Raw genomic sequence first — 27,500 nt, forward strand, 5'->3', positions numbered from 1 at the left:
AGAGGGAGAGAGAGAGGGGGAGAGAGAGAGGGGGAGGGAGAGAGAGAGAGGGAAGGGGAGAGAGAGAGAGGGAGGGGTATAGAGAGAGAGAGGGAGGGAGGGAGGGGGATAGAGAGAGAGAGAGAGAGAGAGGGAGAGAGAGAGAGAGAGAGAGGGAGGGGGAGGGAGAGGGAGATACAGAGAGAAAGAGAGGGATATATATATATATATATAGAGAGAGAGAGAGAGAGAGAGAGAGAGAGAGAGAGAGAGAGCAGCAGGTCATCGGCCATGTCTGATATCGTGACCTCGTACTGCGAAAGGTTCTGCTGAAAGTCTTTTACCTGAGAGGGTTGTTGTTTGTTTTTGTTTGTTGTTTGTTTTTTTCAGTTTCAAACTGAGAACAAGAGTTGTGATTCTCCCAACACGCCACTAGAGGGAGCACTGATTCTGTTCAGTGCTGTTAAATCCTGCTCAACTATTTTATTCCTTCCATAACATGATGACCTAATATTGGTCGCCACAGTTCTGTTGGCGCATGTTGATATCACGGTATCAACTATTTACTGATCAAAACTTCAAGTTTTAACAGTGGTCATAATGTTTTGGCTGATCATTAACCCTTTCATTTATCAACTTCCTCATTCTTTCATGTTTCCTCGCAGTAACTCCCAAAAAAGTCTCTCGTGATTTTCTGTTCTAAATTCTTTAAAAAGTGGCATTTCTGGTGTAATTTTATACTTTAAAACTGATTATTTAAGATATTAAACTGTTATTTAAGATATTAACGACCTGCAATAGAATCTTTGCGAACTTTAAATCATATAAGAATAACAAACCGACCCGTGCTACATGCTACAATGCTACACATGTTAGACTCATTTTGTGCAAATAAGACAATAAAACGTTGTGTCTCGTGATTTTCTGTTCTAAATTCTTTAAAAAAAGTGGCATTTCTGGTGTAATTTTATACTTTAAAACTGATTATTTAAGATATTAATCTGTTATTTAAGATATTAACGACCTGCAATAGAATCTTTGCGAACTTTAAATCATATAAGAATAACAAACAGACCCGTGCTACATGCTACATGCTACACATGTTAGACTCATTTTGTGCAAATAAGACAATAAAACGTTGTGTCTCGTGATTTTCTGTTCTAAATTCTTTAAAAAAAGTGGCATTTCTGGTGTAATTTTATACTTTAAAACTGATTATTTAAGATATTAAATTATTATTTAAGATATTAACGACCTGCAATAGAATCTTTGCGAACTTTAAATCATATAAGAATAACAAACAGACCCGTGCTACATGCTACATGCTACACATGTTAGACTCATTTTGTGCAAATAAGACAATAAAACGTTGTCTCTCGTGATTTTCTGTTCTAAATTCTTTAAAAAAAGTGGCATTTCTGGTGTAATTTTATACTTTAAAACTGATTATTTAAGATATTAAATTATTATTTAAGATATTAACGACCTGTGATAGAATCTTTGCGAACTTTAAATCATATAAGAATAACAAACCGACCCGTGCTACATGCTACATGCTACACATGTTAGGCTCATTTTTTCAAATAAGACAATAAAACGTTGTCTCTCATGATTTTCTGTTCTAAATTCTTTAAAAAAAAGTGGCATTTCTGGTATAATTTTATACTTTAAAACTGATTATTTAAGATATTAAATTATTATTTAAGATATTAACGACCTGCAATAGAATCTTTGCGAACTTTAAATCATATAAGAATAACAAACAGACCCGTGCTACATGCTACATGCTACACGCTACATGCTAAAGAGTTTTCAGCGCAGTAAAAACACGTCCGCATGAAAGTGAGCACATGCATTCATGAGCTGCTCAAAAATATGAAAATATAGTGTCTGAACTCAAAAAAAAAAAAGGGGGGAACATAGACGCCAAAGCGTGTTGGTCTGGTACCTGGAAGGCGTTGCTGGCGAAGCCGAGGCCGAGCTGCCTGCAGACCACCATGGCCTCCATGGTGCCCCAGCCCTCGCTGCACACCGTGCCCCACGCCAGGGAGCCGTTCCGCTCCACCAGCACCTCCACCCGGCCCTCGTACGGGTTGCGGCCGCCGCTGAGACGCAGCTGTCGGAGGGGGGGGGGCGGGGTCAGAGGGTCAGAGCTCAGGTTCGCTGGTACACTTCTGTCACTTCGGGTTTATTTTTCAAATGACGCGCGGAAATCTGTCGCAAACAAAAGAGCTAGCGCTTCAAATTAGGTTCTTCTGTTAAGATAGATAGATAGATAGATAATTACTTAATTCATCCACGAAGGGAAATTGTTTTGTTGCAGCAATCTGGTACATACGAATATTATAAAATACGATAGAATAGAAATAAAAGTAAAAAATAAAAATATGTGGGTATAAGACATAAAGTAAAACACAGAACGGAACATGGGCACTTAGAAATAAGCAGGAGATCAAAGCAAGATCAATAAATAGTAAGGTGCAGTGGCAGAGCCATTAGAAGTAGGTATTATATAATAATAATAACAATAATACACATAATAACAATGTGTAATAGTGTATAATACTCGTGTATAGTACTACTAATAATGGTAGCAATAAAATAACTATATATATATATATCAGTAATAATAATAATAATACCAATAGTAATAGTATACTTGCACATGTATAAATATATGTATATGTACATGCAATATGCCATATTAAATATATGATATAATATAAGTATCAGTGTAATTGAGTGATGATGGAGGCTCTGACGGAGGGAGAAGAGTTAAAAAGTCTTATTGCCGCGGGGAGGAAGGACTTCCTGTAACGTTCCTCAGAGCAGCAGGTTCAATCAGTCTGTTGCTGAAGCTGGTCTTCAGCTGGTCCAGTTTGTTTCGTTGGCGCGGCGGTGAACGTAACGACGCGTTCATGCGTCCACGAGAATAAGAGGAAAGGACGGCGCTCTGAGGTCCCGACAAGCAAAATGACGCCATTTTCATGAGGGACGATGAAATCTGTCCCTTTACCCCTCGCTAGCTTTAATCGCGTCTGGCATGTAGCGTCGCTACTGTCTGAACACGTCGGAGGGCGGATTTACGTGATGCACCTGAACGCGTCACTCGGCTCCTGCAGTTAAAGCCAGCAGCTGGTTGAAAGTCAGTCAGGTCACGTGACCTGGAGACGTTTTCCATCTGGTCCAGAGACGTTTCAACGCCCAGATCAAAGCGGGGGGGGGTCCCGTGAGGACGGCGGGCCTCCGGGCCCGAGCTCCGGCACATGGCACCCCGCCGAGACGCCGGCCATCAATTACCCCTCGAGGGTGACCTCGCAATCGCTGCTTCCACCAGTTTTAAGGACGAGGCACATGGCGAGACCGGCCGATTTGAGGCAAGGAGAGAAGCTCTTGAGCCAAGAAACACAAGGGAGGGACGTGGAAGGGTCATTTGTAGGGTACGTCTACTGCAGGTGTGAATTCCACCGTGAAGTCGGGGGGGTACCAGCAGTTCTAGGACGGGATTAAGAGCTCGTAGAGCGACGCCGCGCTGCAGCACGTGATTTGGACCCGACAGCCGGTCTGGGATGAAATCATCCGCGCAGCGAGCGAAGGAGAAGCAGCTGACAAATGTTGGCCAGATGTGGGAAAACAGCGAGGAACTGTTCCAGAAGTGAAATGTGTCGGTCTTGGACACAATGTTTTGTACTGTTCAGCTCACGCGTCCATATGTGTCATGTTGTCTGGTTTGTACTGCGATTTAAAGAGGGAAAAAAAGCACTTAAAGAGACACATAGAGGCAAAGGGGGGGGGGGGGGATATGTCTTAAAACTACAGTGGCCTGGAAGTTCAAAACACTACAAGCTCCAGAAAACAATTCCAAATTCAAAAATATTTCCAAATAGAGAAAACACTTCCAAATGCAATAAAAAACACTTCCCAGACGAAAAAAACACTTCTAAATGCAAAAAACACTTCCACATTAAAAAAAAACCTTCCCAATAAAAAAACAAAACACTTCCAAATGCAAAAAAAAACTTCCAAATCTAAAAAAAACACTTCCAAATCCAAAAACCTTCCAAATTCAAAAACACTTCTAAATAAAAAAAAACACTTCCAAATTCAAAAAAAGCACTTCTAAATCAAAAAAACACTTCTAAATCCAAAAAAACACTTCTAAATCAAAAAAACACTTCTAAATCAAAAAAACACTTCTAAATCCAAAAAACACTTCTAAATCAAAAAAACACTTCCAAATTCAAAAAAACACTTCTAAATCAAAAAAACACTTCTAAATCCAAAAAAACACTTCCAAATTCAAAAAAGCACTTCTAAATCAAAAAAACACTTCTAAATCAAAAAAGCACTTCTAAATCAAAAAACACTTCTAAATCAAACAACACTTCTAAATCCAAAAAAACACTTCCAAATTCAAAAAAGCACTTCTAAATCAAAAAAACACTTCTAAATCCAAAAAAAACACTTCTAAATCAAAAAAACACTTCTAAATCAAAAAAACACTTCTAAATCCAAAAAACACTTCTAAATCAAAAAAACACTTCCAAATTCAAAAAACACTTCTAAATCAAAAAACACTTCTAAATCCAAAAAAACACTTCCAAATTCAAAAAAGCACTTCTAAATCAAAAAAACACTTCTAAATCAAAAAAGCACTTCTAAATCAAAAAACACTTCTAAATCAAACAACACTTCTAAATCCAAAAAAACACTTCCAAATTCAAAAAAGCACTTCTAAATCAAAAAAACACTTCTAAATCCAAAAAAACACTTCCAAATTCAAAAAAACACTTCTAAATCCAAAAAAACACTTCTAAATCAAAAAAACACTTCTAAATCAAAAAAACACTTCTAAATCAAAAAAACACTTCTAAATCAAAAAACACTTCTAAATCCAAAAAAACACTTCCAAATTCGAAAATATTTCCAAATCAAAAAAACACTTAAGAAAATAAAAAAAACAAAAAAAAAAACAACCCACTCCCCAGTCTAAAAACACTTCTCAATTGAAATAACAGTGTTTTGTGAAGTTTTGCACACCCAGGCCACCGTACGCCCGCGGTGTCGGTACCCCCCCCCCCCTACCCCCCACCCCCCACCACCCCCCCCCCCCCCCCCCAGTGTCTCCAGGTCGCCCAGGAACTCACCCTCTCCTGGAAGCCCATGGCGGGAACGTTGCACCTGACTGCGGCGTCCTCCTCGTGGCTGCAGCCCACCGCCTCCTTGTTGAACAGACACTCCGTGATGGATTTCTCGAATCCCGAACACTCCACCTCGTTCATGTGCACCGGACCCATGCCTGCAACACAGACCACACAGTCAGGCCCCCGGTTTCCACGGCAACGCTCCAAGATAAACAAAAAAAACCCAACTGTGTTTGAGTTTTCGTTTCAGTAAAGTTTCACATGGTTGTTTTTGTAATGAAACCACACGAAATGCTTTACAAACAATAACAACGGGACGATGGGGCTAAAAGGAGAATATGGACGGCCGCCATCTTTGTTTCTGTCCATCTACTGAGCGTGTGCAGAAGGACTGTTCCCGACACAGCGGCGTTTTCCGGCGTCGACGAGGCGACGGGCCTCAAGCGTAACCTCTCGTTTTCACCCGTTTCCATGGCGACGGGCCTCAAGTGTAACATCTCGTTTTCACTCGTTTTCACCCGTTTCCACGGCGACGGGCCTCAAGCGTAACCTCTCGTTTTCACCCGTTTCCATGGCGACGGGCCTCAAGCGTAACATCCCGTTTTCACCCGTTTCCACGGCGACGGGCCTCAAGCGTAACATCTCGTTTTCACCCGTTTCCACGGCGACGGGCCTCAAGCGTAACATCTCGTTTTCACCCGTTTCCACGGCGACGGGCCTCAAGCGTAACATCTCGTTTTCACCCCGTTTCCACGGCGACGGGCCTCAAGCGTAACATCTCGTTTTCACCCGTTTCCACGGCGACGGGCCTCAAGCGTAACATCTCGTTTTCACCCGTTTCCACGGCGACGGGCCTCAAGCGTAACCTCTCGTTTTCACCCGTTTCCACGGCGACGGGCCTCAAGCGTAACATCCCGTTTTCACCCGTTTCCACGGCGACGGGCCTCAAGCGTAACATCTCGTTTTCACCCGTTTCCACGGCGACGGGCCTCAAGCGTAACATCCCGTTTTCACCCGTTTCCACGGCGACGGGCCTCAAGCGTAACATCCCGTTTTCACCCGTTTCCACGGCGACGGGCCTCAAGCGTAACATCTCGTTTTCACCCGTTTCCACGGCGACGGGCCTCAAGCGTAACATCCCGTTTTCACCCGTTTCCACGGCGACGGGCCTCAAGCGTAACATCTCGTTTTCACCCGTTTCCACGGCGACGGGCCTCAAGCGTAACATCTCGTTTTCACCCGTTTCCACGGCGACGGGCCTCAAGCGTAACATCTCGTTTTCACCCGTTTCCACGGCGACGGGCCTCAAGCGTAACCTCTCGTTTTCACCCGTTTCCACGGCGACGGGCCTCAAGCGTAACATCCCGTTTTCACCTGTTTCCACGGCGACGGGCCTCAAGCGTAACATCTCGTTTTCACCCGTTTCCACGGCGACGGGCCTCAAGCGTAACATCTCGTTTTCACCCGTTTCCACGGCGACGGGCCTCAAGCGTAACGTCTTGTTTTCACCCGTTTCCACGGCGACGTTTTCAAAAAGTTCTGCCACTCGGACGCGTTTCAGTTTCCAGTGGATCCGAGCGAACGGACGCTGAAAACGCAGTAAAAGTTTTGAGTTTTTCCACCCGAAACCGTTGCCGTGGAAACGGACTCTCAAAAAACAAGTTTTTAAAAGTTTGAAGTGATGATTGACGTCGATGTGTTTTAATTTAACTTAAAAAAAAAAAAAAATCAGATGTGGAATATGTTAGACCATGAAAATGTGTAATATTTCCCACCATATTCTTTTGATAAATATTAAAAAACACACAAAAAAAAATGCAAAAAGAAGCTGAGATGTTTCTGACATCGGCGCGACGTCACTCATGTTTCACGTCCTTCGTCTCTTCCGATCGTCTCGTCGTCCTTCTCTCACTGTTTTGTTTTGGTTTGGGGGTTTTTTTCTATTTTTTTGATGAGAAATCCTCACGATGGAAAACGATTATGGAAAAGCCACATTCCCTCCAACACTTTCCATGTCTAACCTGCCTGGAATGTGAAACAATATCCATGTTAATGAGAACGGGAAAAACACCCTCCTCTTTGTTTTTTCTCTTTCTTCTTAGCAGTGAGTGTTAAAAAAAGTGAAAAAGGAGATTCAGTGGCTGCAGCTCATTTAGAAGTGGGTCAGTGGGGTTTTTTTTCCCCGAGGGGGTCCAGTTGTAAACCTCCCAGCCGGTTATATAACTCCGCTGGTGACGACCTGGACGTCTTCCTTCGACAAATAACTCAATAAAAGGAGAGCTGCTCTTCCCGGGCCTCCGTCGTTAAACCCCGAGAACGACACAGACGTCACTTTCCCACAAACTCCTCAGTTTGAACCGTCGACCATTAATGTATTTATTACTGGGATTTCCTACCGCCTGATGAAAAATCCAACTTAAATCCCGTTTCTGTCGCTTTAAGACCCTGCAACCCTCAACAGCAACAACTTCACGATTAAAATTATATTATATTGTGTTTTGCATAGTTTTCTGTGTGTGTGTGTGTGTGTGTGTGTGGTTTCATTACACAAACTGGTCAGTTTGAACCGTCGACCATTAATACGTTTATTACTGGGATTTTCTACCGCCTGATGAAAAAAATGGCACCTGTGCTAAAAAAAAAATCCAACTTAAATCCCGTTTCTGTCGCTTTAAGACCCTGCAACTCTCAACAGCAACAACTTCACTATAAAAATGATATTATATTGTGTTTCGCATAGTTTTCTGTGTGTGTGTGTGTGTGTGTGTGTGTGTGGTTTCATTACAAAAGCAACCAACAGCGCCCCCCGGTGGCCTGGCATGCCAACATGTTGCAAAAACGGTTGGTTTTCAGTAGAAATGTTGTGTAAACGGAGCAGAGGAAATAATAAAAGACAAGTTAAGAATAAAAGATATGATACGACCCAAGATGTATAAAAAAAAAAAGACAAGACAAAACAAAGAGTCACGACACGAAACGAGACGAGAACAAGACATGACAACATATACGATGAGACAGGAAACGAGAAAATACAACAGGAGAAAAACTAAATAAGACAAGATGAGACAAACCGCGATGAAGCCGGACTCGATTTGAGAAAACACAATTAAAAAAAAAGTAGATTTTCTCCGGCAGTGTCGTGTCGCAGTCACACTCCTTTAATCTGAATCTGTTACGTAACACAGTTTGTTCGTTTAAATAGCGAGTTACGCTTTTCCTCAGGAGCTTGATGGACATCGGGAGGAGCGACTTTTAGTCACTTTTTAGTTCCTCCCTGCCGCCACGATACTTTTTTTAAAGTATAAATATGAAAACTGACTAGAGGCTGATCTAAAAACACTCGATTGGCAAAAATGACATTCAAAACTGCCCTCGGTCAGAATTTGACCCCCGACATTAATGTGGAGGTCACATGACGTAACACCTTTCACAATAAAACGAGTCCAACTTATGTGAAGTGACACTTTAGACACGTAAACTCAAAACAATTTCCAGATGATGACAAATTGTTTTAATCCTGAATAAAAATATGATCGTTTTTTTTGCGTTTTTTAAATTTATTTTGCAAATATAATAATATCTGATTTCCTTTAATATGTAAACTTCAGAATAGACTGGCAAATTCTTGCAGTTACAAAAGGATCAAAGGATGGAAAGACTTTGACATTTGTCCGTATCTGCAGTTTAATGTTCTGTTTGACTTGTCGGCCCTCCATGACGTCATCGATCTGAGTGTTTTGTTTTTCTGATCACGGCCTCACGGCTCGCGAACCGCCCGGCCGCTTCGCCGTACGAGAATGGAAAAGTTTGAACTTACAGTCCCTTGGAGGTGCGGTTTTACCGCGGCGGCCATGACCTCCCGCCCCACGCCGCCTCGGAGGAAACATACATAGACGATAAAGACTGTGATTCTGAGCTAACGCTATAATTAGCTCGTTCCTTTTCCTCCTCGACTCTTATAGAGGCTTTTCTTTCCGTGCGACCGTCTTGAGTTTCGCCGTCCTGCCCCGCCCTGAACCCCCGAGCCACGTTCCTACGACTACCCGCGGTTCAAAAAAAAAAAAAAGAAAGGTAGGCGTGGTCACCTTGTCCCAGGCGTCCGCCGGACAGCGCCTCCTTGGCCGTGCCGAAGCCCAGCTCCCGGCAAACCACGGTGGCCGACAGCAGGTTCCAGTGGTCGTCGCAGATGGTCCCCCACTCGCCGTTCTTCAGCACCTCCACCCGGCCCTCGCCCACGATGGCCCCGCCGCGGAGACGCACCAGCGGTTGCTGGGGAGGGGCGGGGACGCCAGACGTGGGGGGGGAAGTGAGGGAAGAGGAGGAGGAGGGGGAAAAAAAAGAAAAGAAAATCAGATTTGACTTGTCGAAAGGAGGACGTGTCGGGAGACGACTGGGCGTCTCGCCGTGTTTACGCCGGCTGTTTGGACGAACTGCGAAAAGCGTTTCGTCTAAACTGTTTAATCCGTCGCCGCGGCGATTTAGAGCCACGGGGGCGAAAGGCTTCATGTGTGGCCGACGGCCCGCCGGAGTGCGACGCCACCCGCTCTCAAAGGTTTAGGGAACTCGGGCCTTGGTTACCGCGGCAACGTTTCAAGTGAAAGCAAATTTGTTTTTTTTTTTTTGGTTTTTTACGTTTTTCTATCAGGAACGTTGTCGCGTTTCCACGGCGACGTTTTGAAAAGGACGTCCAAGTGAAAGCAAAGCTGAAAAGGATGTAGTTTGCATGTTGGCCCACTAGTGGGCGCTGTTTGTTGTTGTAACGAAACAACACACACACACACACACACACACACACACACACACACACACACACACACGGGAGTACGACGAATTGGAGTCGTCGACTATGAACTATGGAGTCCGCCATGTTTGTTATTGTCCCTCTACTGAGCATGTGCAGAAGAGTTACTTACCACGAGCGTCGACAACAAAGAAGACGGATCTCGAGTGTTTTTATTTTTAAAAGTCTCTTCTTCTTTTTTTCTTTCTTCTTTTGGGCTCGTTTCCATGGCGACAGAGGCCCGAGCGTTTTCGAAAAGTTCCACTTTGGGAGCAAAGCTGAAAATGACGTAGTTCGCGTGTCGGCCCACTATTCACGATTCACCAGAAGATAAAATAACTCGTCGACGTGTTCTGAGGCGCCTCGAGCAGCTTTATTGGATCAGAGTGAGTCTTGAGTGTAATTTCGTGTTTGTTTACGGGAAAACTCCGCAGGAGTCTTTTCAGCCTGCGACTGGGAAGAAAAAAAAATCTTGATTTAAAGAAAATCACGCTCGCGATTGTTAAAGAGAAACGAGAGAAGAAATCGCGTCTTTGCTTGAAACTCGCTTTGTTTTGTCTCCATTTTCTGTTTTTCACCAAAATCACATTAATTTTTTTTGCAGTTCTTTGCGATTTACGTGTAAACGCTTTGTCGAATCGTTACCAAAAGTCATATCGCATTTTACTGAATTTTACGCACGTTTTAATGTGTTTTTTGTGTGTGTGTACGCACTCCCATTTTCACCAGACTCCCATTTTTGGCTTTTTTTTCCTTTTTTGTGGAGACGGTTTGTTGAGTCGTTTTTTTAAAATGTGCTTTTTGTGTGCGGCACGGGACTGGTTTCGTGACAAAACAAGTAAAAACATGAATTAATGTCAATCTTTGTGCCACTCTTCTTAAAGAGACAGGCACACAGAATTAACACAAGTTGTGTTTTATTCCCCGCTTCATGACCCTCGACATGAACGGCGGCGTTTCTTTTACAGTCTCGATCGGCGCCGCCGTTTTTTTATCCCCCGCCGTAGCCGATAGGCCCCGAAGGGGGGTCTTGAAACAGTCTCCGTACGTCCGTATGTCCGTCCGTTCGTACGTTTCTACCTATATCTCGGCAACCCCTGGGCCCACGGTGACCAAACTTCACATGTGGATACATCTCAGAGGGGGAAGGGATACTATGGTGACCTTGACCTAATTTGCATATTAAGTAGGTCACAGGGTCACGAAGTGCTTAAAAACACATTTTGGGCTCTGGAGGCCTAGGTTTTTGAGCTAGGGCTCTGAAATTTTATACACACCTACTAGTACTCTGGGGACACCCTCCAGCATACCAAGTGACCTGACCTTGACCTTGAAGATTGGTAGGGTCTGAAGTTTGCTCGTCATGGTTGCAAAATACATGTATTTTCATATAAACATTTCTCCTCATTTCTCAGCAGTTCCTGGGCCCACAGTCACCAAACTTCACACATGGACACTCCACCTGGGGAGAAGGGGCACCATGGTGACCATGACCTCATTTGCATATCGGGTCACAGGGTCACTAAGTGCATAAAAACACCTTTTGGGCTCTGGAGACGTATTTTGACATAGCTTATGAAGAAGACCTTTCAGATTCTACATAATTATCTACTAGGACCCATGGAACACCCTTTAGTGTACCAAGTGTGCTGCCTTAGAGCTGGCTTTGTGAGAAAATAGAAAGCCCTCCGGCGGGGGATTAGCCCAGCAACAGCCTTCTTGTTTTTTTTTACCTCTTGCCTGAAGGCCTTCCTGAATCCCGTCATGGGCGTCGGGGCGAAGGCTCTGCCGGGGACGCAGCTCACCACCACCGGCAGGCCGTCGCTGCAGCTCCCGTTGGCCTTGGCCGAGGCCACGCGGCCCAGCTTGCAGCTGGACAAGTGGGCCTCGGTGCCGGTGCAGTTGACGGAGAAGTCCCAGTACGACGGCTTCCTCCTGCGAGCGAACATCCTGCAGGGGGAGGAGGAGGAGGAGGAGGAGGCCGCTTTGAAGGGATTGAAGGTAGGCGACTTCATATTTAGAATAGAGCTTGGGAGTTTCAGTAAAAGAAAATATAAATATATATATATATATATTCATGGATCTCGGCTCGCTTCACGCAAAAACAACCTTTGGTTTGGAAAAATGTAACACAGTGGACAGGACAGTTGGTTTCATCAGAGAGGATGATATGTATTATTATTATTACTGATATATATATATATATATAGTTATTGTTTGTTATTTTATTGCTACCATATTGTTATTGTTATATTATTGCTACCATTATTAGTAGTACTATACACGAGTATTATACACTATTTCACACTATTATGTGTATTATTATTATTATTATTATATAATGTCTACTTCTAACGGCTCTGCCACTGCACCTTACTATTTATTGATCTTGCTTTTATCTCCTGTTTATTTCTAAGTGCCCATGTTCCGTTTTTTTTTTTTACTTTATGTCTTATACCCAGATAATGTATTTTATAATATTCGTATGTACCAGATTGCTGCAACAAGACAATTTAATCTATCTATCTATCTATCTATCTATCTATCTATCTATCTATCTATCTATCTATCTATCTATCTATCTATCTATCTATCTATCTATCTATCTATCTATCTATCTATCTATCTATCTATCTATCTATCTATCTATCTATCTATCTATCTATCTATCTATCTATCTATATACATATTAAAGTCGACGCAGCAGGTCTATGAGCGCATTTTATGCACATTTTTTGAAAAAGTTGGCGAAATACGCACACACACACACACACACACCCACACACACACACACACACACACACACACACACACACCAATAAAGAAATAAACACGCGCAGATGAAAACATAGCTTCCCGGCTAATCTTGGCGTAAAACGTTTGGTCACTTCATCTAAACGTTCCTAAACAAAGACGGGTCATTTTCTCTCATTTAGAGCCGCCGACACTCAGACTGAAGCTTTCGTAACGTTCCACAAACCGCGGCTTCACGGCGGCGTGCCATATAAATGAAAAAAAAAAAAAAACCCTCCCAGCTTCCGGAGTGAACCTTGAGTTTACTGTCTGGCGGCGGCTGGAGGAACTCCTCCGCCCGAGGCCACCGCAGCGCGGCTGCCTCGCTTTCCATCGACGTGTCAGAACCGCTGGAGGCGGAACGTGCGCCCAGACTTTTACAGGTTTTGAACGTTGTGCTGACACGGCGCCGTTTCGTTTCCTAACCCGCAGTTTGGGGGGGGGGGGGGGGGTCTCTGCTCTGGAGCTTCTGCAGTTAAACCTTCAGCCCGGCGGCAGGCCCACATGGAAAGAACCTATATGAGGATATATGCTCATATATGAAACCTCTAAGCAGTTTATATGCACATATATGCGGCATACATGCATATATATGCCACATATAGGCAAAATTGAGGTGCATATATGTGAATATACAGGCCATATAGGTCTATATATGTCTATATATATCTAGGTATATATGTGTGTGTGTGTGTGTGTGTGTGTATATATATATATATATATATATAGAGGTTGATGTTTGGACGTTGTTTCAACTCCATCTCCAATTTGTTCCACAATTGTTCACCATGAACCGTCGGGCTAGAACTTTTCAGGGTTGTGTTTATGTTTCCGAGTGTTAAAGTTTAATTTATCACGTATTTTATAACGACCAGTACGATCTGGGAACCTTCTTTGTATTTGTCTTGGTAACAATCTGTAACTTGCTTTATATAACATCTGTACTGCTTGGAACTCAACAATGTCACTAAACTTCATGATTTTTGATTTTAAAAATAATGAGTTTGTGTGGTCCAGAAACCTTCATGAATTAATCGAATAGCTCTTTTTTTGTCACCTTACTATTGGTTGTACTGTGTTTTTATAAGTACTACCCCATACCAACAGTACAATAATATAAATAGGGCAAAATCAGAGAACAGTGTAAGGCGTGTAGAGCTTCGATATTTAAAATGTGCTTTGCTTTTTGAATTAAACTTATGTTGAGTTTGTGTTTGACTTCAACATGGAAGCTTGATTGGACGAACACGTATTTCTAAAGAGCCTGTCAAGAAAAACCCCCAGAACGTGTTTCATCGCGGCCGCAGGGTGGCAGGACTCGACGTGTGGTCGCCAACCTGCGCCGAGGAAACAAACCGATCGGACATTCTACCGCGCCGCCGCACGCGTCCCTCACTTGTAGACCCTGGCGTTGTACTTCCTCTCGCCGGGGAAGCCGAACATGCCGCAGATGACCCTGCCGTTGAACTCGGTCCAGTCGGCGTCGCAGATCTGCTTCCACTTGCCGCCGTCCTTCACCTCCACGTAGCCTTCCGTCACCGGGATGCGCTTGCGGTACGACGACAGGATGGCCCGTATGCGTACGTCCTCCACCTGGATGTCCAGGTTCTGTGGGGCGACACGGGGAGGGGGGGGGGGGAAGCACAGAACCGTGAGTTCCTGGTTCTCAGGAGGCAAACGTCCCGACGGGAAGAAATTTCAGCTGAACGTCTTGATGAGTTTCTCTGCATCTCGCAGGTCGAAAAGTCTTACGTGACGTAAACGAGCTGTTTGGAAACTGTCTTTCCCTGAGTGACATAACACACAATGACCCCCCCTCACCCCCCCCCCCCCCCTCCCCAAACCCCCCCCACCCCCGGGGCGCAGCAGCCTCCACAGCTGCACAGCCCGCCTCGTAAATCTCCTCCAGATCGCTCAGACATTTTTACAGTGGAATACCCCATCGAGGCCTGTTCGGCGTCAGACACGTTTCCATGGCAACCACACGTGCAACACATTGAAGTGTGGGGAAAATTGCACAGCAGCAACCTTGAGAGCGCACAGCAGCAACCGGCAATTAGGAAACTGCCCCCCCCCCCCGCCACAAAATATAGCGTTTACATCATCATCATCTTCATCATCGTCATCATCATCATCATCCCACCGCACAGAGACACACAGACGTTTACACTCGAACGTTAGGAATATTTAGGGAAGTGGGACACTTCACTTTTCCTCAAGCTGCACTTTTTAAGTCTCCTTGAGCTCAATAGTTTTGCTTTTCTTACCCAAAACTTAAACGTGTTTTATGTTTCTCAGCACCGTTTTCTTGTTCCAGAGCTTTTATTGTGAAACTGGGAAGTGGGAAAGTTCCAACTATGTTAGTCTGCTCTGGTTATATACTCTATACGCTCACTGTTTCGCTTTTCTGGAAGTTTCGGTTGATGCTTTCAGTTCTTAAAATGTCTTTATTGCCTTATTTATGTATTTATTTATTTACTTATTTATTTATTGGTTTGTATCTATGTATTTTACAAACCTTTCGCAACAACTACTCACCCGAATTGCATGAAATCTTCTTCAAGGACTAATACATTCGATTTTGGGACGTTAACAGCAAATCGTTTCCTTTTAAATTCCCCCCCACCAAAAAAAATGTCCCACACAAAGCGGATGAGGGAAGCGCCTCATGGAGATCAAAGGAGATCAGCGTCCGGCTAACGGCTAACATGCTCGCGATGCGAACTTGCGCAAACAAATGTGGCGTTGGCTGTACTCTACCGAGCGTAGCTCTAGTTCTCATAGTTTCAGTTCATGATCTGTTATTATGAACAACTGCGAAGTGGGAAACTTGTTTAAATCATCCTTAAAGTCATTGTTTGGCTTTTATTGCATTTAAAAAAAGTCTTAATTTTGGTTGATCCTTCGCTTGTTATGTGCTCGTGTGTAACTTGTTGGGCGTCCTCAATGTTTGACTGTCTTTATGCTTTAGTTTACTTTTTCTACCAAGCAGGTAGTTTTCTTTGTATTTCGGGAAATATTAAAATAAGTTTTCGATGATTCTTCACGCCGTTTTCTGGTTACGATGCATTTATTGGAAACCAGGAAGTGGCATTGCTGAGGCTTCTTGAATCTGCCGTCAGTACCAGCGTTTCCATCGTTTCCATGGAGACAGAGCGTTTTGACAAAGTTTTTCAGTGGTTGGTATAACCGGACACCCAAAACCTAATGAAAGTTTTGCATTTTCACCTAAAAACTTGTGCTTCAAAGAGATCAAAGCGCTTCAGATGAATAAATTCCACTTGGATAAAGATGGATTTTGTTGACTTTCTATAATACGGACCTGCGTTTTCGTGCTATTTCCTGATACACAAACCACACGGATGCAAACCACTAAACTTAAATGGAAGACGTAATGCGACAAGCGGTAAATGTCTATCATCAAACAGCTGAGCGGCGCACTGTGATTATACTGCAGCCACGCTCTCCGTCAGCGAGGCTTCACCTCGGGACGGACCAAACATGAGAAAGTGAGTCGACGAAGACATATCTGCTTTTTTGGGTTTTTTTTTTAAAACATATTACAGCCCGACAATTTTACAGTCACGTTTGTACCCCTGGGTGTTTTTACTGCCATGTCCAGCAGCTGTTTCCAACCAAAAAAACCAACGGGGAGAAGAAAAAAAAAGAGAAAAGAAAAATGCTCTAATTACTGTAAACTGCACAGTTAGCAATCAGCTGGGTAAACACAGTTTATCCGGTTGCCGGGACGACATATACATATATTTATCAGGCACTGTTTGAGGCACCCAAAAAAAAGAAAACAAGTCAGAGGTTCATTCAGCGAGTGCCAGATGACTGGCAAACTAAAAACTGTGAAAGTACGCAGCGCGTCAGTTTAAATCACCTAAACGAGGTGATTTAAGGACAAACGCTGTTTCGCTGTTTCTGTGCGAGACTCATAAATCCGAAGCGTCTGTGAAAGTTGGACGTTGGACGTTGGAGACGAGCGCATTAGGGGAAGCAGATGTTCAGAGTGGAGGAAGTGCTCGTTTCATAACATCATAACACAACGTCACTGTCAATTGTTTGTAAATTCTTCCTCCTGTGATCCACGTTCAGTGTTTTTCATTTTTTTTAAAGACTTTTTTAATAGAGCCACTGAAAATGCAACTATTTGAAAAGGCTTGGGCTCCGTCCATATCAAAACGGGTGAAAACAACACTTTATGGAGACGCTTAGCGCCTCATCCCGAGTAGACGGCGGCCAACGCTGATGCTAGCACTTGCTGCTCACACGACGACGACGTTTCATGTTACTGGATCGTTTCTTTTTTGGCCGATCATCCGCAAGGGGCTGCGCTTTCGGAGCCTGAAAACTTTCTTTTGAAATCGAGTTCCACTGTGGAGAATTTGACGCCCCGCCTCTAAACCTGATAACCCCGCCTCCCTCTCCGCGGCGTCAGAAGCTACTGATGCTCGTCGCTTTCATCAGGCCACATGTTGGATTTGTCAATTTCTCCGTTTTTTTTTCACATTCCGCACCCACTTCTTTGTTTTTGGTTTATTTCTGTGGAAGCGTTACAGCACCACCTATAGGCCTGGCATAGGTACTACATCTTTTCGAGTCGTTCTCATTTCCAGTGTGGATGGGAAACTTTTTGAGGACGACTAAGCAGCTAAAAGACAGCAGCAAGCAGTTAGCAGTTAACAGTAACCAGTTAACAGATAGCAGCTAAAATACAGCAGCTAACAGTAACCAGTTAACAGATTGCAGCTAAAAGATAGCAGCTAACAGTAACCAGTTAACAGATAGCAGCTAAAAGATAGCAGCTAACAGTAACCAGTTAACAGATAGCAGCTAAAATACAGCAGCTAACAGTAACCAGTTAACAGATAGCAGCTAAAAGATAGCAGCTAACAGATAGCAGCTAACAGTAACCAGTTAACAGATAGCAGCTAAAATATAGCAGCTAACAGTAACCAGTTAACAGATTGCAGCTAAAAGATAGCAGCTAACAGTAACCAGTTAACAGATAGCAGCTAAAAGATAGCAGCTAACAGTAACCAGTTAACAGATAGCAGCTAAAAGATAGCAGCTAACAGTAACCAGTTAACAGATAGCAGCTAAAATACAGCAGCTAACAGTAACCAGTTAACAGATAGCAGCTAAAAGATAGCAGCTAACAGTAACCAGTTAACAGATAGCAGCTAAAAGATAGCAGCTAACAGTAACCAGTTAACAGATAGCAGCTAACAGTTAGCAGCTAACAGTAATCAGTTAACAGATAGCAGTTAACAGACCGAGACAGCGTCTCTCTTGTCAAACAAAGTTGACGGAATAAACATGTGTTTGGTGTCATTGGACCATTTTTCTGTCTTTCAGCTTCAAATTCAGGCGGTAACTTTGCAGTGTTTCATGAAAACTTTAAAATGCACTGAAACACACACAGTGGGAATACATTTCATTATTGTGAAATGGGATCAACTCATTACGCAGCAGGAATCAGTCAACAATCAGCTCAGAGACTTTCCTCTTGGACTGTTTTTTCTCAGGGGTTAAACAAACAACCTCCTGGTTCATCAATCATAGCTGCATCGCTATGCTACGTGCCGAGCGTGCAGGAGGGAGTTCAGACTGGCTACAGGGGGCGGGACACGTCTTCTCAGAAAGCAGATGGAGTTGATGCAGAAGCCTCTTGAATACGCCCAAGAACACATCAAATAATGAATGAGAAGGAGTTCCTCCTACTGGCGTTCGCTTCCCAAAGGACGGTCAAATGCCGCCGGAGTGAAACCAACAAATCACCAGTGTTTCTGCTATTTCTGTTCAAAGATCACCACATTAATCACGGCGGTCAGAGGCGATGAGGTCTGGACCGCGGAGATTTGTACAGTAAAACTGCAGAAAGGCTGAAATCACGGCGTGGGAGAGAGAGAGAGAGAGAGTAGCTAACTGGAAACACGATGAGCTGGTCTGGAGGAATTAGTACACATGAAGACGCGACTAAACAAGACAAAAACCCCAAAGAAAACATCTTCCTGTACTGTCAGGTTGACTTTATTGTCACTTCAGTCAGACTCAACTTGTGCCACGTTTGTCTCACGCGTCTTTAGTTCCTCTAATTTGTCCTCATGAATTTCCCGTTTACAGATCAGACGTGTCTCACGTGCACCTTTTCCAGAAAAAGCGCAGATTTCTAACATACGTGTCTCGTTTTGGCCGACTCCAGGGATTGGATGGAGGGAGGAGGAGGAGGAGGAAGAGGGGGGGCTTTCCTGAGTCTTGTGCAGGAGGAAAAGTGGTACGGATGGAAAAGGCATTAGTGGGACGAGTTGTCCAGGAAAGGTGAAGTGGGCCTCCAGTTCTTGCAACACAGAGAAAATACTTCAACTGGGACTCGCCGTTTCAAATTTTCCGTCACTGTGGGAGGATTTCTTCATCAGAAGTGCTGCTGTGTTCTGGAAACGCTCAAGAATCAACTCAGTCTTGCAGCTGTCATGTGACGTTAAATTACAACTACAAAATCGAAGAAAGGATGAAACTGTGAATTCTATCCAACATATATAGTATATATACTGTATAGATACACTAACTGCATGTGGAAGCTTTATCGATTAAATATTCTGTAGAAACATTGGCTTTGAATGAGAAAAGGTAGAAATCTTCACGTAAAGAATTTAACACAGTCTCCTTCAATCTTCTCAGGATATCACTGTATGTTGATGACGCCTGTATATTAGCAAGAGGCTGTCGAATGCTATCGGAGGTTATGATTTTATATGTAAGATCACCCGTTTCAGGTTCTGTACGTCCCAGTTTTTGCTCCCCAGACTAGCGTTGTATCGCCAGAGAAAGTCTTCGTTTCAAAATCCTTCTTGACCCCTTAAAGTCTTGGTCTTGACGTAAAGAGATATTTTGCAAAATTCACTTCCTAAAGGTTCTCCAGCAGTAATAATCGTCTCCACATCTGGAATGACGTCCCAGAAGTGAAGAAAGAGTGTCCTCTCTCTCCCTGGGTTGTTCCAGGTTTTAAAAAGTGTGTTGCTCCAAGCAGCCACTCAGAAATCAAACCCTATATAGTGTCATCGGGGGGGGGTTTAGCCAATCACAATCAAGGTAGGCTCCTCCCCTTTGACTCCTCCCACAATTTAGGCACCCCATTGCACTACGAGAGGAAGTTCTTCCTCCTCTTCCCATAGATGGGCGTGTGTGTGGGCGGAGCCAGTCCAGCTCACACAGACACAGCAGATTCTGAATGCAGCTCCTCGGATCCAATATTCTAATGGAGGGAAAATCAAGAAAAAGAAATAAACTTTGGCTTTGGGAACAACAAGACCATGTAGAAGAGTTGGAAAAAAGCTGGATAATATGAGCCCTTCAGAGCAGGAGGTCCATGACGGACCATTTATTTGGATCCGGCATATCGGATCAGGGTGAACTAACTCTGTGTGCCCCCAGAAGAGGGCAGACCGACAGGCTCATTGGAACCAGATGAGAATACTTCACTCTGGATGTAATCCACCGAATTCACACATCAAAGCCGACTCCTGAAACCTTCTGCAGGCTGCTTCCATTAAAGGATAAAAACAAATGAATAAATCAGTCCAACAGCGTGAAAGTCATACAAAACATTATGTCTCCATATCTGAAAACCGTTTTTCTCCACAGTCCTTCGTGGTGCCACTTTAAAAAAATATGACTATTAAATAAAATGTGGAGTTTTATAAGAGAAGGTCAATGTAGTTTATCACCTGAAACGTATTCCGCGTGACATTTGACTTAAACGAGGTCGTCAAAGCAAATTAAACAACAGAACAAACCAATAAAGTATTACTCCATGACTGTATTCTGGCGTTTTCCAGAATATAAAACGTTTTTCCCCGCAGTGGGGAAATGTGACCACAAGCTGCGTTTATAGGTCATTTCTCTTCATTCGCCACGTCTTATTAGGAACGACGTTGCTAAAAATGCTTCGAGACGACGAAGCGTGTATTCGCTCTATACTTTGATCCAAGGCGGCAAACATCTGAGAGTCGATTCAGTCAAAGCCGAAGGTTCAATCACATGACGCGTTTGAACTCCAGGAGGCAAATCTCGGTAAAAGAAATAGTGGAGTACGAAGTTTTAGCGGAATCGTCACTCTTTACTGTTTATAACATACAACTAGCGTTTCTGTCTGTTCTGCTCAGTCGGCTTCGGAATTAGCGTCATTCAGAAGCAGTTCTCCCCCCAGTGGAAAGCAGCTAGGTTACTATTTCACTGAACTCCTGTTTCCTGATGTGTAACGTAGGCAACATCAACTTTAGCCTGAATCCACAATAATTCCAATTACACAAATGTTCGCTCCTGTTTTCTCAGGACTGTTTGTTGGTTTTGTTTGCGTCGCTGCTTCTTCCTGTTCAGTTTTTATTTTCATTCTGTTGCAATTGAAGCGGCATTTCAGTTTTGTTTTTTTTCTTGTCAGAGCATCTTCCTCTCAACAAATCGCCAAACTAACTGACATCAAACTTCTTAGTCTTTAATATCAGTTTACTCCTCAAAGCAGTTGTTCCCAACCTGAGGTCTCGGAACCCCTTCGTCCGTTTTTCATGTGAAAATGGAAAACTTTTTGAAAATGATCCGACTCCGTCTCAGTGGAAACGGGATGAAAACTCAACTTTTGGCCGCAGTAACTCACAGTTCTGCACATGCTCAGTAGCGACAATCAGAACAAGGCTTCCTCCGTGGCGTGAGGACTCCCAGTTCATAATCTCCTGCAACCTGGTACTTTTATTTTGACAGTCACAAATCCAACTTGTCCACTGGAAAGTCTGTGTATCAACACTGTTAACGTTAATGGCGTATTGTTCCCTGCTGAGTGTGTGTGTGTGTGTGTGTGTGTGTGTGTGTGTGTGTGTGTGTGTGTGTGTGTGTGTGTGTGTGTGTGTGTGTGTGTGTGTGTGTGTGTGTGTGTGTGTGTGTGTGTGTGTGTGTGTGTGTGTGTGTGTGTGTGCTTTCATTACAAATACAACCAACAGCACCAACCAGTGGCCTGGCATGCTCACTACATCTTTTATCAGTGTTTCTGTCGTTTCCATGTAAACGGACTTCCTTTTCAAAATGTTGAAAAAGCAAAATGTATCTGAAACACAAATGCAAAAACATGCGTTTTCTCTTGAAACGTTGTAAACGAAGCCGTGGAGCTCACAGGGAGGCTTAGATGTTTATGTTTGCTGATGACGTCTTAATAATTGTTCTGACCTGAGTTGAAAAACTGTCCTAGGCTTTTATTTTGAAGACTTCCGCTTTGGCCAATTGTTTTCCAATGTCTGGCTTCTTCAAATGTTTGGTAAAATCAGAGATTGTCGAAGTGATCCGCAACTGGACTTTTCACTCGGGTGTTGCTGGGTCTGTGTTCCGGGTTCATTGGAACATGAAAGGAAAACGACACTTTCCGTCTTTTCCAGTCGATGGGACCATATTTTCCTCTTTGGGACTTTTTGACAGAGTCGGATGTGAAACAGGACTCCATCCAGAAAGCTCCGGGATTGAAAATCTTCTCCCGCCGACTCTACATTCCTCCGGAGATCAGCCGCCGTACGACTCGGTTCCTTACAGCTCAGGAACATGTGGTTCCCATTGAGACCCTCGACGGCTCCGAAGCAGAAATCAACCTCCGATCCTCCGCGAAACACCGAGTGTGCCGCTCACGTCCACTTCTGAGAATTTTAAAGTTACAATCTGGTTTTCAAGACATTAAACGGTTTCTGTTTAATTCCCAGGCTTTGTGCAGTGGACTGAGCTCTGGATCGTTTGTTAAAGCAGCCCAGTGTTTCCCTAGCGCCCAGAATATTTCCCCGCGGCGCGGCTCCTCGCCTCAAATCCACTGAAGGAGGTTCCTTTGGCCGCCGGAGTGAAAACAGACGTCGCACAGAGTTTAATTCGCTGGGGTGTGAATTAAAAACACAATGATCGCATGGAAGTTAAGAGCTTTTATAGGCTGTCGCAGTTCAAGTGGTTTCGCGAGCGACTGCAGGGTGCGGGGGAAGTGGGACAGACGGCAACGGCAACGGCAACGGAGTCTCTGGAAATGCAACTTTTTGAAGTTGTATTTCCAGAAGTTTTTCTGGAAACGATCGTTTTGTTGACGGCGGAAATGCCACGACTGTGCATGTGCCTAGTCGATGGACGATAACAAACATGGCCGCCTCCGTGGTGTCACGACTCCCAGTTGGTATTCTCCTGCGACTTGGTACTTTTATTTTGACAGTCACCGTAATAACCATACAACTTTGTCGCCCGTCCACCAGAATGTCCGTGTTCTCCCGTTGTTTACGTTAAGAGCATGTTGTTCTCCGCTACACGTGTGTAGCCTAACTACAAAAACAAACTAGAGCTACACTCGGTAGAGCGGCAGACCTTCGCCAACGCCACATCTGTTTGTAGAACCAAGTTGGCGGCTCTAGCCTGATAGCCGTTAGCTTATATCGACACTCACGAGCCGGTCGGGTAGCTACATCGCTGTGTGAAACACTGAGCAGGGAGCGTCTCCATGGCAACAGACGCTGATCTCCACGAGGTGCCTCTCTCATCCACTTTGTATGGGACATTTCTTTGCTGTTTTGGGGGATTTATTCGGAAACGGTTAGCCGGTAATGGATGATTACGGACCATTCCTGAAAATTTCATGCAATTCTGGTGAGTTGTTGTGAAAATCTGTTAAAATATAAACATATAAACCAATAAAATAAATACACGCAGATGAAAAGTTAACATTCTTGGCCAACTTCTTGGGTTGCCCAACTTAATAAAGGCACCCGGACAAAAATGTAACTCGACCCCAATGTTCGTTGCCAATGGCACCCACTAGTGGCCCGACATGCTAGCTACACCATTTTCAGCGGTTCTGCCGTTGCCAAATAAACGCGAGATCTCTCTGCCAACGGAAACGGCAAAACGAGGTTTTTCCACTTGAAAATTTGTCGCGTAAACAGGATCTTAATTCACATCTGTGAAAAAGTGCCTTTACTTAATGGGATAAGTTTGACTTTCTTCATTGTTTTGGTGTGAATGACCTCTAAAAAAAACCTTATAAACCCTTTAACATTGTCTTTCAACAAGCATGTTTTATTAAAAAAAAAAAAATAAATATATAAATAAATAAATAAACTAGATAAGTTTGACTTTCTTGAATGTTTTGGTGTGACTGACCTCTAAAAAGAACATTTTAAACCCTTTAACATTGTCTTTCAACAAGCATGTTTTATTAAAAAAAAAATAAATAAATATATAAATAAATAAATAAACTAGATAAGTTTGACTTTCTTGAATGTTTTGGTGTGACTGACCTCTAAAAAAAACCTTATAATCCCTTTAACATTGTCTTTCAACCAGCATGTTCTCTATACTCTATTCTCTTCAGACCTTCTTTCCACAGCAGGAGCGCTAAATTATCCCATAATCCTTTGCCTTCCACAGTGTTGCACCGTGTGTAGCACAGTAGAGCCCCCGTCTGCAGCAATGGCCGTACATTTTCCCATGATGCCTCGCTATTTACAACAATACACCGCACACATGTCCTGAGGTGTGCTGGTGTCTTGATCTGCCGGAGGTACAGAAGCCCCCTACGGAGCAGAAGACGCAGGTCGAGATGAAACATTTGCCGCCTGTCTTTAACAGCTCAGACAAATCTCTGGGCGCAACAACGGCTGCAATTGAGAAAACAGGCTGTAATTTAGCGTCAGAATTCTTCCTGTGCAGAACAACGGGTGCCTGTTTGGTTCAGTTGAGACGACACTTTCCCACTTGGAATTAGAAAGTATTTGTTTGGAACCAGGGAAGAGAAATCGTCTCTGTCGACACAACTCTGAAGGAAACGTCTTTGTTTTCTGAAGCAAAATCTGAATATCACACACCAGTTTCTTCAGATTTTATATACTAAGTAGTAACCGATAACGTAATAATAGCCGGGATCATTTTGGCGTTCCATGATCGGGAGTCTTTAAACGTCCCATCTTCTCGTGAACGTGTCTGTTTGTATCTGCACTCTTATGATAATAATTATATAATCTGTCTCTCCAGGGGGCCAGCATTAGTTTATCTTGCTCCCATGAATATGAATCAGTCAGATCTTTCTCGATTATGTCATCCCGATCAAGACTTGAGTGAAATTGACCGAGATTCCGCTATTTAACGTGCTAAATGTGTAAAAAAAGCCACGAAGCATCGAGCAGCTCGGCCAGCAAAGCGACTAAATGAAACCAGTCGGGAGCAGCCGCGTCCTAATCCACGGTACAAACCCGCCGACGGGGCGACTTGTGATGATTTTTACCGCAACGTGGTTGAAGAAAGCAGGAGATTTGACCGTCTGGAGCTCGGAGGGGAAAATATGACTACCGAGAGGAAAATGGCAGTGAGAAACTCCGCTTGAGAGAAAAAGAGGCGAAAAGAAATGGGATTTTATCGGGAACCTGTCAAAGCTCACAAAACGAACCAGACTAAGTACGTAGTGAATACCAAAGGTGGACAAAAGGCTCCGATACTCTAACAGATACTCTTATAAACCAACGCTATAGAACTCTTTTTGTTCCTTTTCAGAATCTTTTAATAACCAACAGTTGAGCACATTCGCACCAGAAATAGCTCAAACGATCACAACCTTCCTCCTCCGTGAAAACAAACCTCTGTGCTGCTCCGCTGTCCCACATTAGTCTACTTTCCCTGTGAACCAATCAGAATGTCCGTCACGCCTTGTAAGTTTTCCAACAGCTGTTTTCATCTGTTCCTCGGTGTTGAAAGAATAAATAAATAAATAAATAAAACAAAGTAATTTTATTAAATGTTATTTGATTATTTAAGAAATTTAATGAAATTAGATTAAATACAAAAAAAATAATTAAATTAAATTAAATACAAAAAAAATAATTAAATTAAATTAAATACAAAAAAAATAATTCTATTAAATACAAATAAATAAAATAAATAAAATAAATAAAATAAATAAAATAAAATAAAATAAAATAAAATAAATAAAATAAATAAAATAAATAAAATAAGATTAGATTAGATTAGATTAGATTAGATTAGATTAGATTAGATTGAATTGAATTGAATTGAATTGAATTGAATTGAATTGAAATGAATTGAATTGAATTGAAATGAATTGAAATGAATTGAATTGAAATGAAATGAAATGAAATGAAATGAAATGAAATGAAATGAAATGAAATGAAATTTACAGGGGCCTTTCCGGTCACCTTACAAAAAAAAAAAAGAGGTTGAGTAGCCTGACTGTTGGACTTCGGCAGCTTCCTGCCAGACGCCACATTTCATAAGCCTCACAGCTTAAAATGGAATGAAAAGCATCGCTGGTCACACCTCAGGAATGACTTCTACATCAACAGCAGTCCCACTCAGACACACACACACACACACACACACACACACACACACACACACACACACACACACAGAGGAAACACAGTGTAAATAACCGTGGCGGAGGTAAACAGACAGAGCTCACCGCCGGTCAGTTTGTTTACCGTCCAGCTGCTAAACACGAAGAGTCGCTCAAACCTCCGACTGCAAAAGAAAACGTTTATAGCGTCACGTGTTTTTTTTTTTTTTTTTTTTTTTCTTCTTTCCATCCAAACAGAACGGCGCACGTGTCAAAGGTCGGCGGCAGCACGTTGCGTTGCGGCAGCTCGTGTTTCCTCTGCCTCTGCGCTCACGCCGCAGGTATTTCCTGTGCGGCGGCTCACCGTGCGCCGCTCGCCGTCGCCCCCGCCCGCTCGTCTCCGGGCCGCCAGAACCCCGCAGACGACGTGACGATAAGGGCTCGTCGTCGGCGAGTGGAAAAGCTGAGTGTGGCGTTCAGCCGCTGTCCCCGCCTGACTCTCCAGACGCAACCTTTTGTCTCTGCAGACCGCTGTGCAGGAAGTCCGGAGGACGCCTCGGCTCCGACTTGAAGGGAGAATGGGGTTTTTTCTTTTTTTTTTAAACATCAAAAAGTGCTTCCAGGTCCTTGAGAACGAACGCACATGTGAAGAAGTCATATAAAGCCTCTGTGCCTCCGGAGGGGAAACGGTGCACAGCCTGATAAATGCCTTCCAGTTGTGTTTCGTCGCGTCGCGAAGCTTTGAGGCCCCCGGCAGACTCCCGCCAGAGCCCACGGAGAACCACAACGAAGGTTCGGCCGTGACACGTGAGACGTGAGAGCATCGGACTGCTCGTACTCTGTCAAGCTCTCGAGGTGCGTTCAGGTGCATCTCGTAAGTTCGCCCTCCGGCATGTTTTAACGAGCTGCTCGGGGGGCTCGAACAGCTCCTCCCGTCTGGCCGGACCAGAGCTCATATCGATGCTAGCGAGCTAGCGCAGGGAGCTACATCCCGGTGTGAAACAGGGAGCGTCTCCATGGCAACAGACGCTGATCTCCTTTGTTCTCCTCCTCAAGGTTTGTATCGGGAAATTTTTTTCGCAGTTTTTTTGATATTTATTTGCTGGTTAGTCGTTAACGTCCCAAAATCGAGTCGATAGATTCTTCGATGATGACAAAACACGCAATTCGGGTGAGTAGCTTTTGCACTAATTTGGTAAAATACATGCATACTACATACAAACCAATAAATAAATAAATACACGCAGACAAAAACATAAACCTTTAAAACAAAAATTCATTGGCGACGCTAGTAATGAGTTAATCACACAAGTTTTGTGAGTCAGTCGTGATGAATTACACTTTTTTGTTCACACTGGAAATCGTGTCACTTTAAATAAACACAAAGTGCAACGAAACATCAGACTTTCACCCTATTTATGTTGCACGTAAATATATCAAGACAAAA

At 43.5% G+C, this 27,500-nt stretch overlaps 1 protein-coding gene across 1 annotated transcript in view; it reads right to left on the reverse strand.

Moving 5' to 3' along the window:
* The window catches only part of loxl2b (lysyl oxidase-like 2b), a 43,181-nt gene that overhangs the window by 8,328 nt on the left and 7,353 nt on the right, over window positions 1–27,500 (reverse strand). The window contains exons 4-9 of the mRNA XM_080499904.1: window positions 14,093–14,304; window positions 11,637–11,853; window positions 9,209–9,392; window positions 5,127–5,278; window positions 1,928–2,095; window positions 1,830–1,869 (exon numbers count right to left, since the gene is read on the reverse strand). Of these exons, the coding sequence (XP_080356030.1) occupies window positions 1,830–1,869; window positions 1,928–2,095; window positions 5,127–5,278; window positions 9,209–9,392; window positions 11,637–11,853; window positions 14,093–14,304 (973 nt within the window). The remainder of the gene's footprint in view (window positions 1–1,829; window positions 1,870–1,927; window positions 2,096–5,126; window positions 5,279–9,208; window positions 9,393–11,636; window positions 11,854–14,092; window positions 14,305–27,500) is intronic.

Source organism: Blennius ocellaris (genome assembly GCF_963422515.1).
Source record: "Blennius ocellaris genome assembly, chromosome: 7".
NCBI classification, from domain to species: domain Eukaryota; kingdom Metazoa; phylum Chordata; class Actinopteri; order Blenniiformes; family Blenniidae; genus Blennius; species Blennius ocellaris.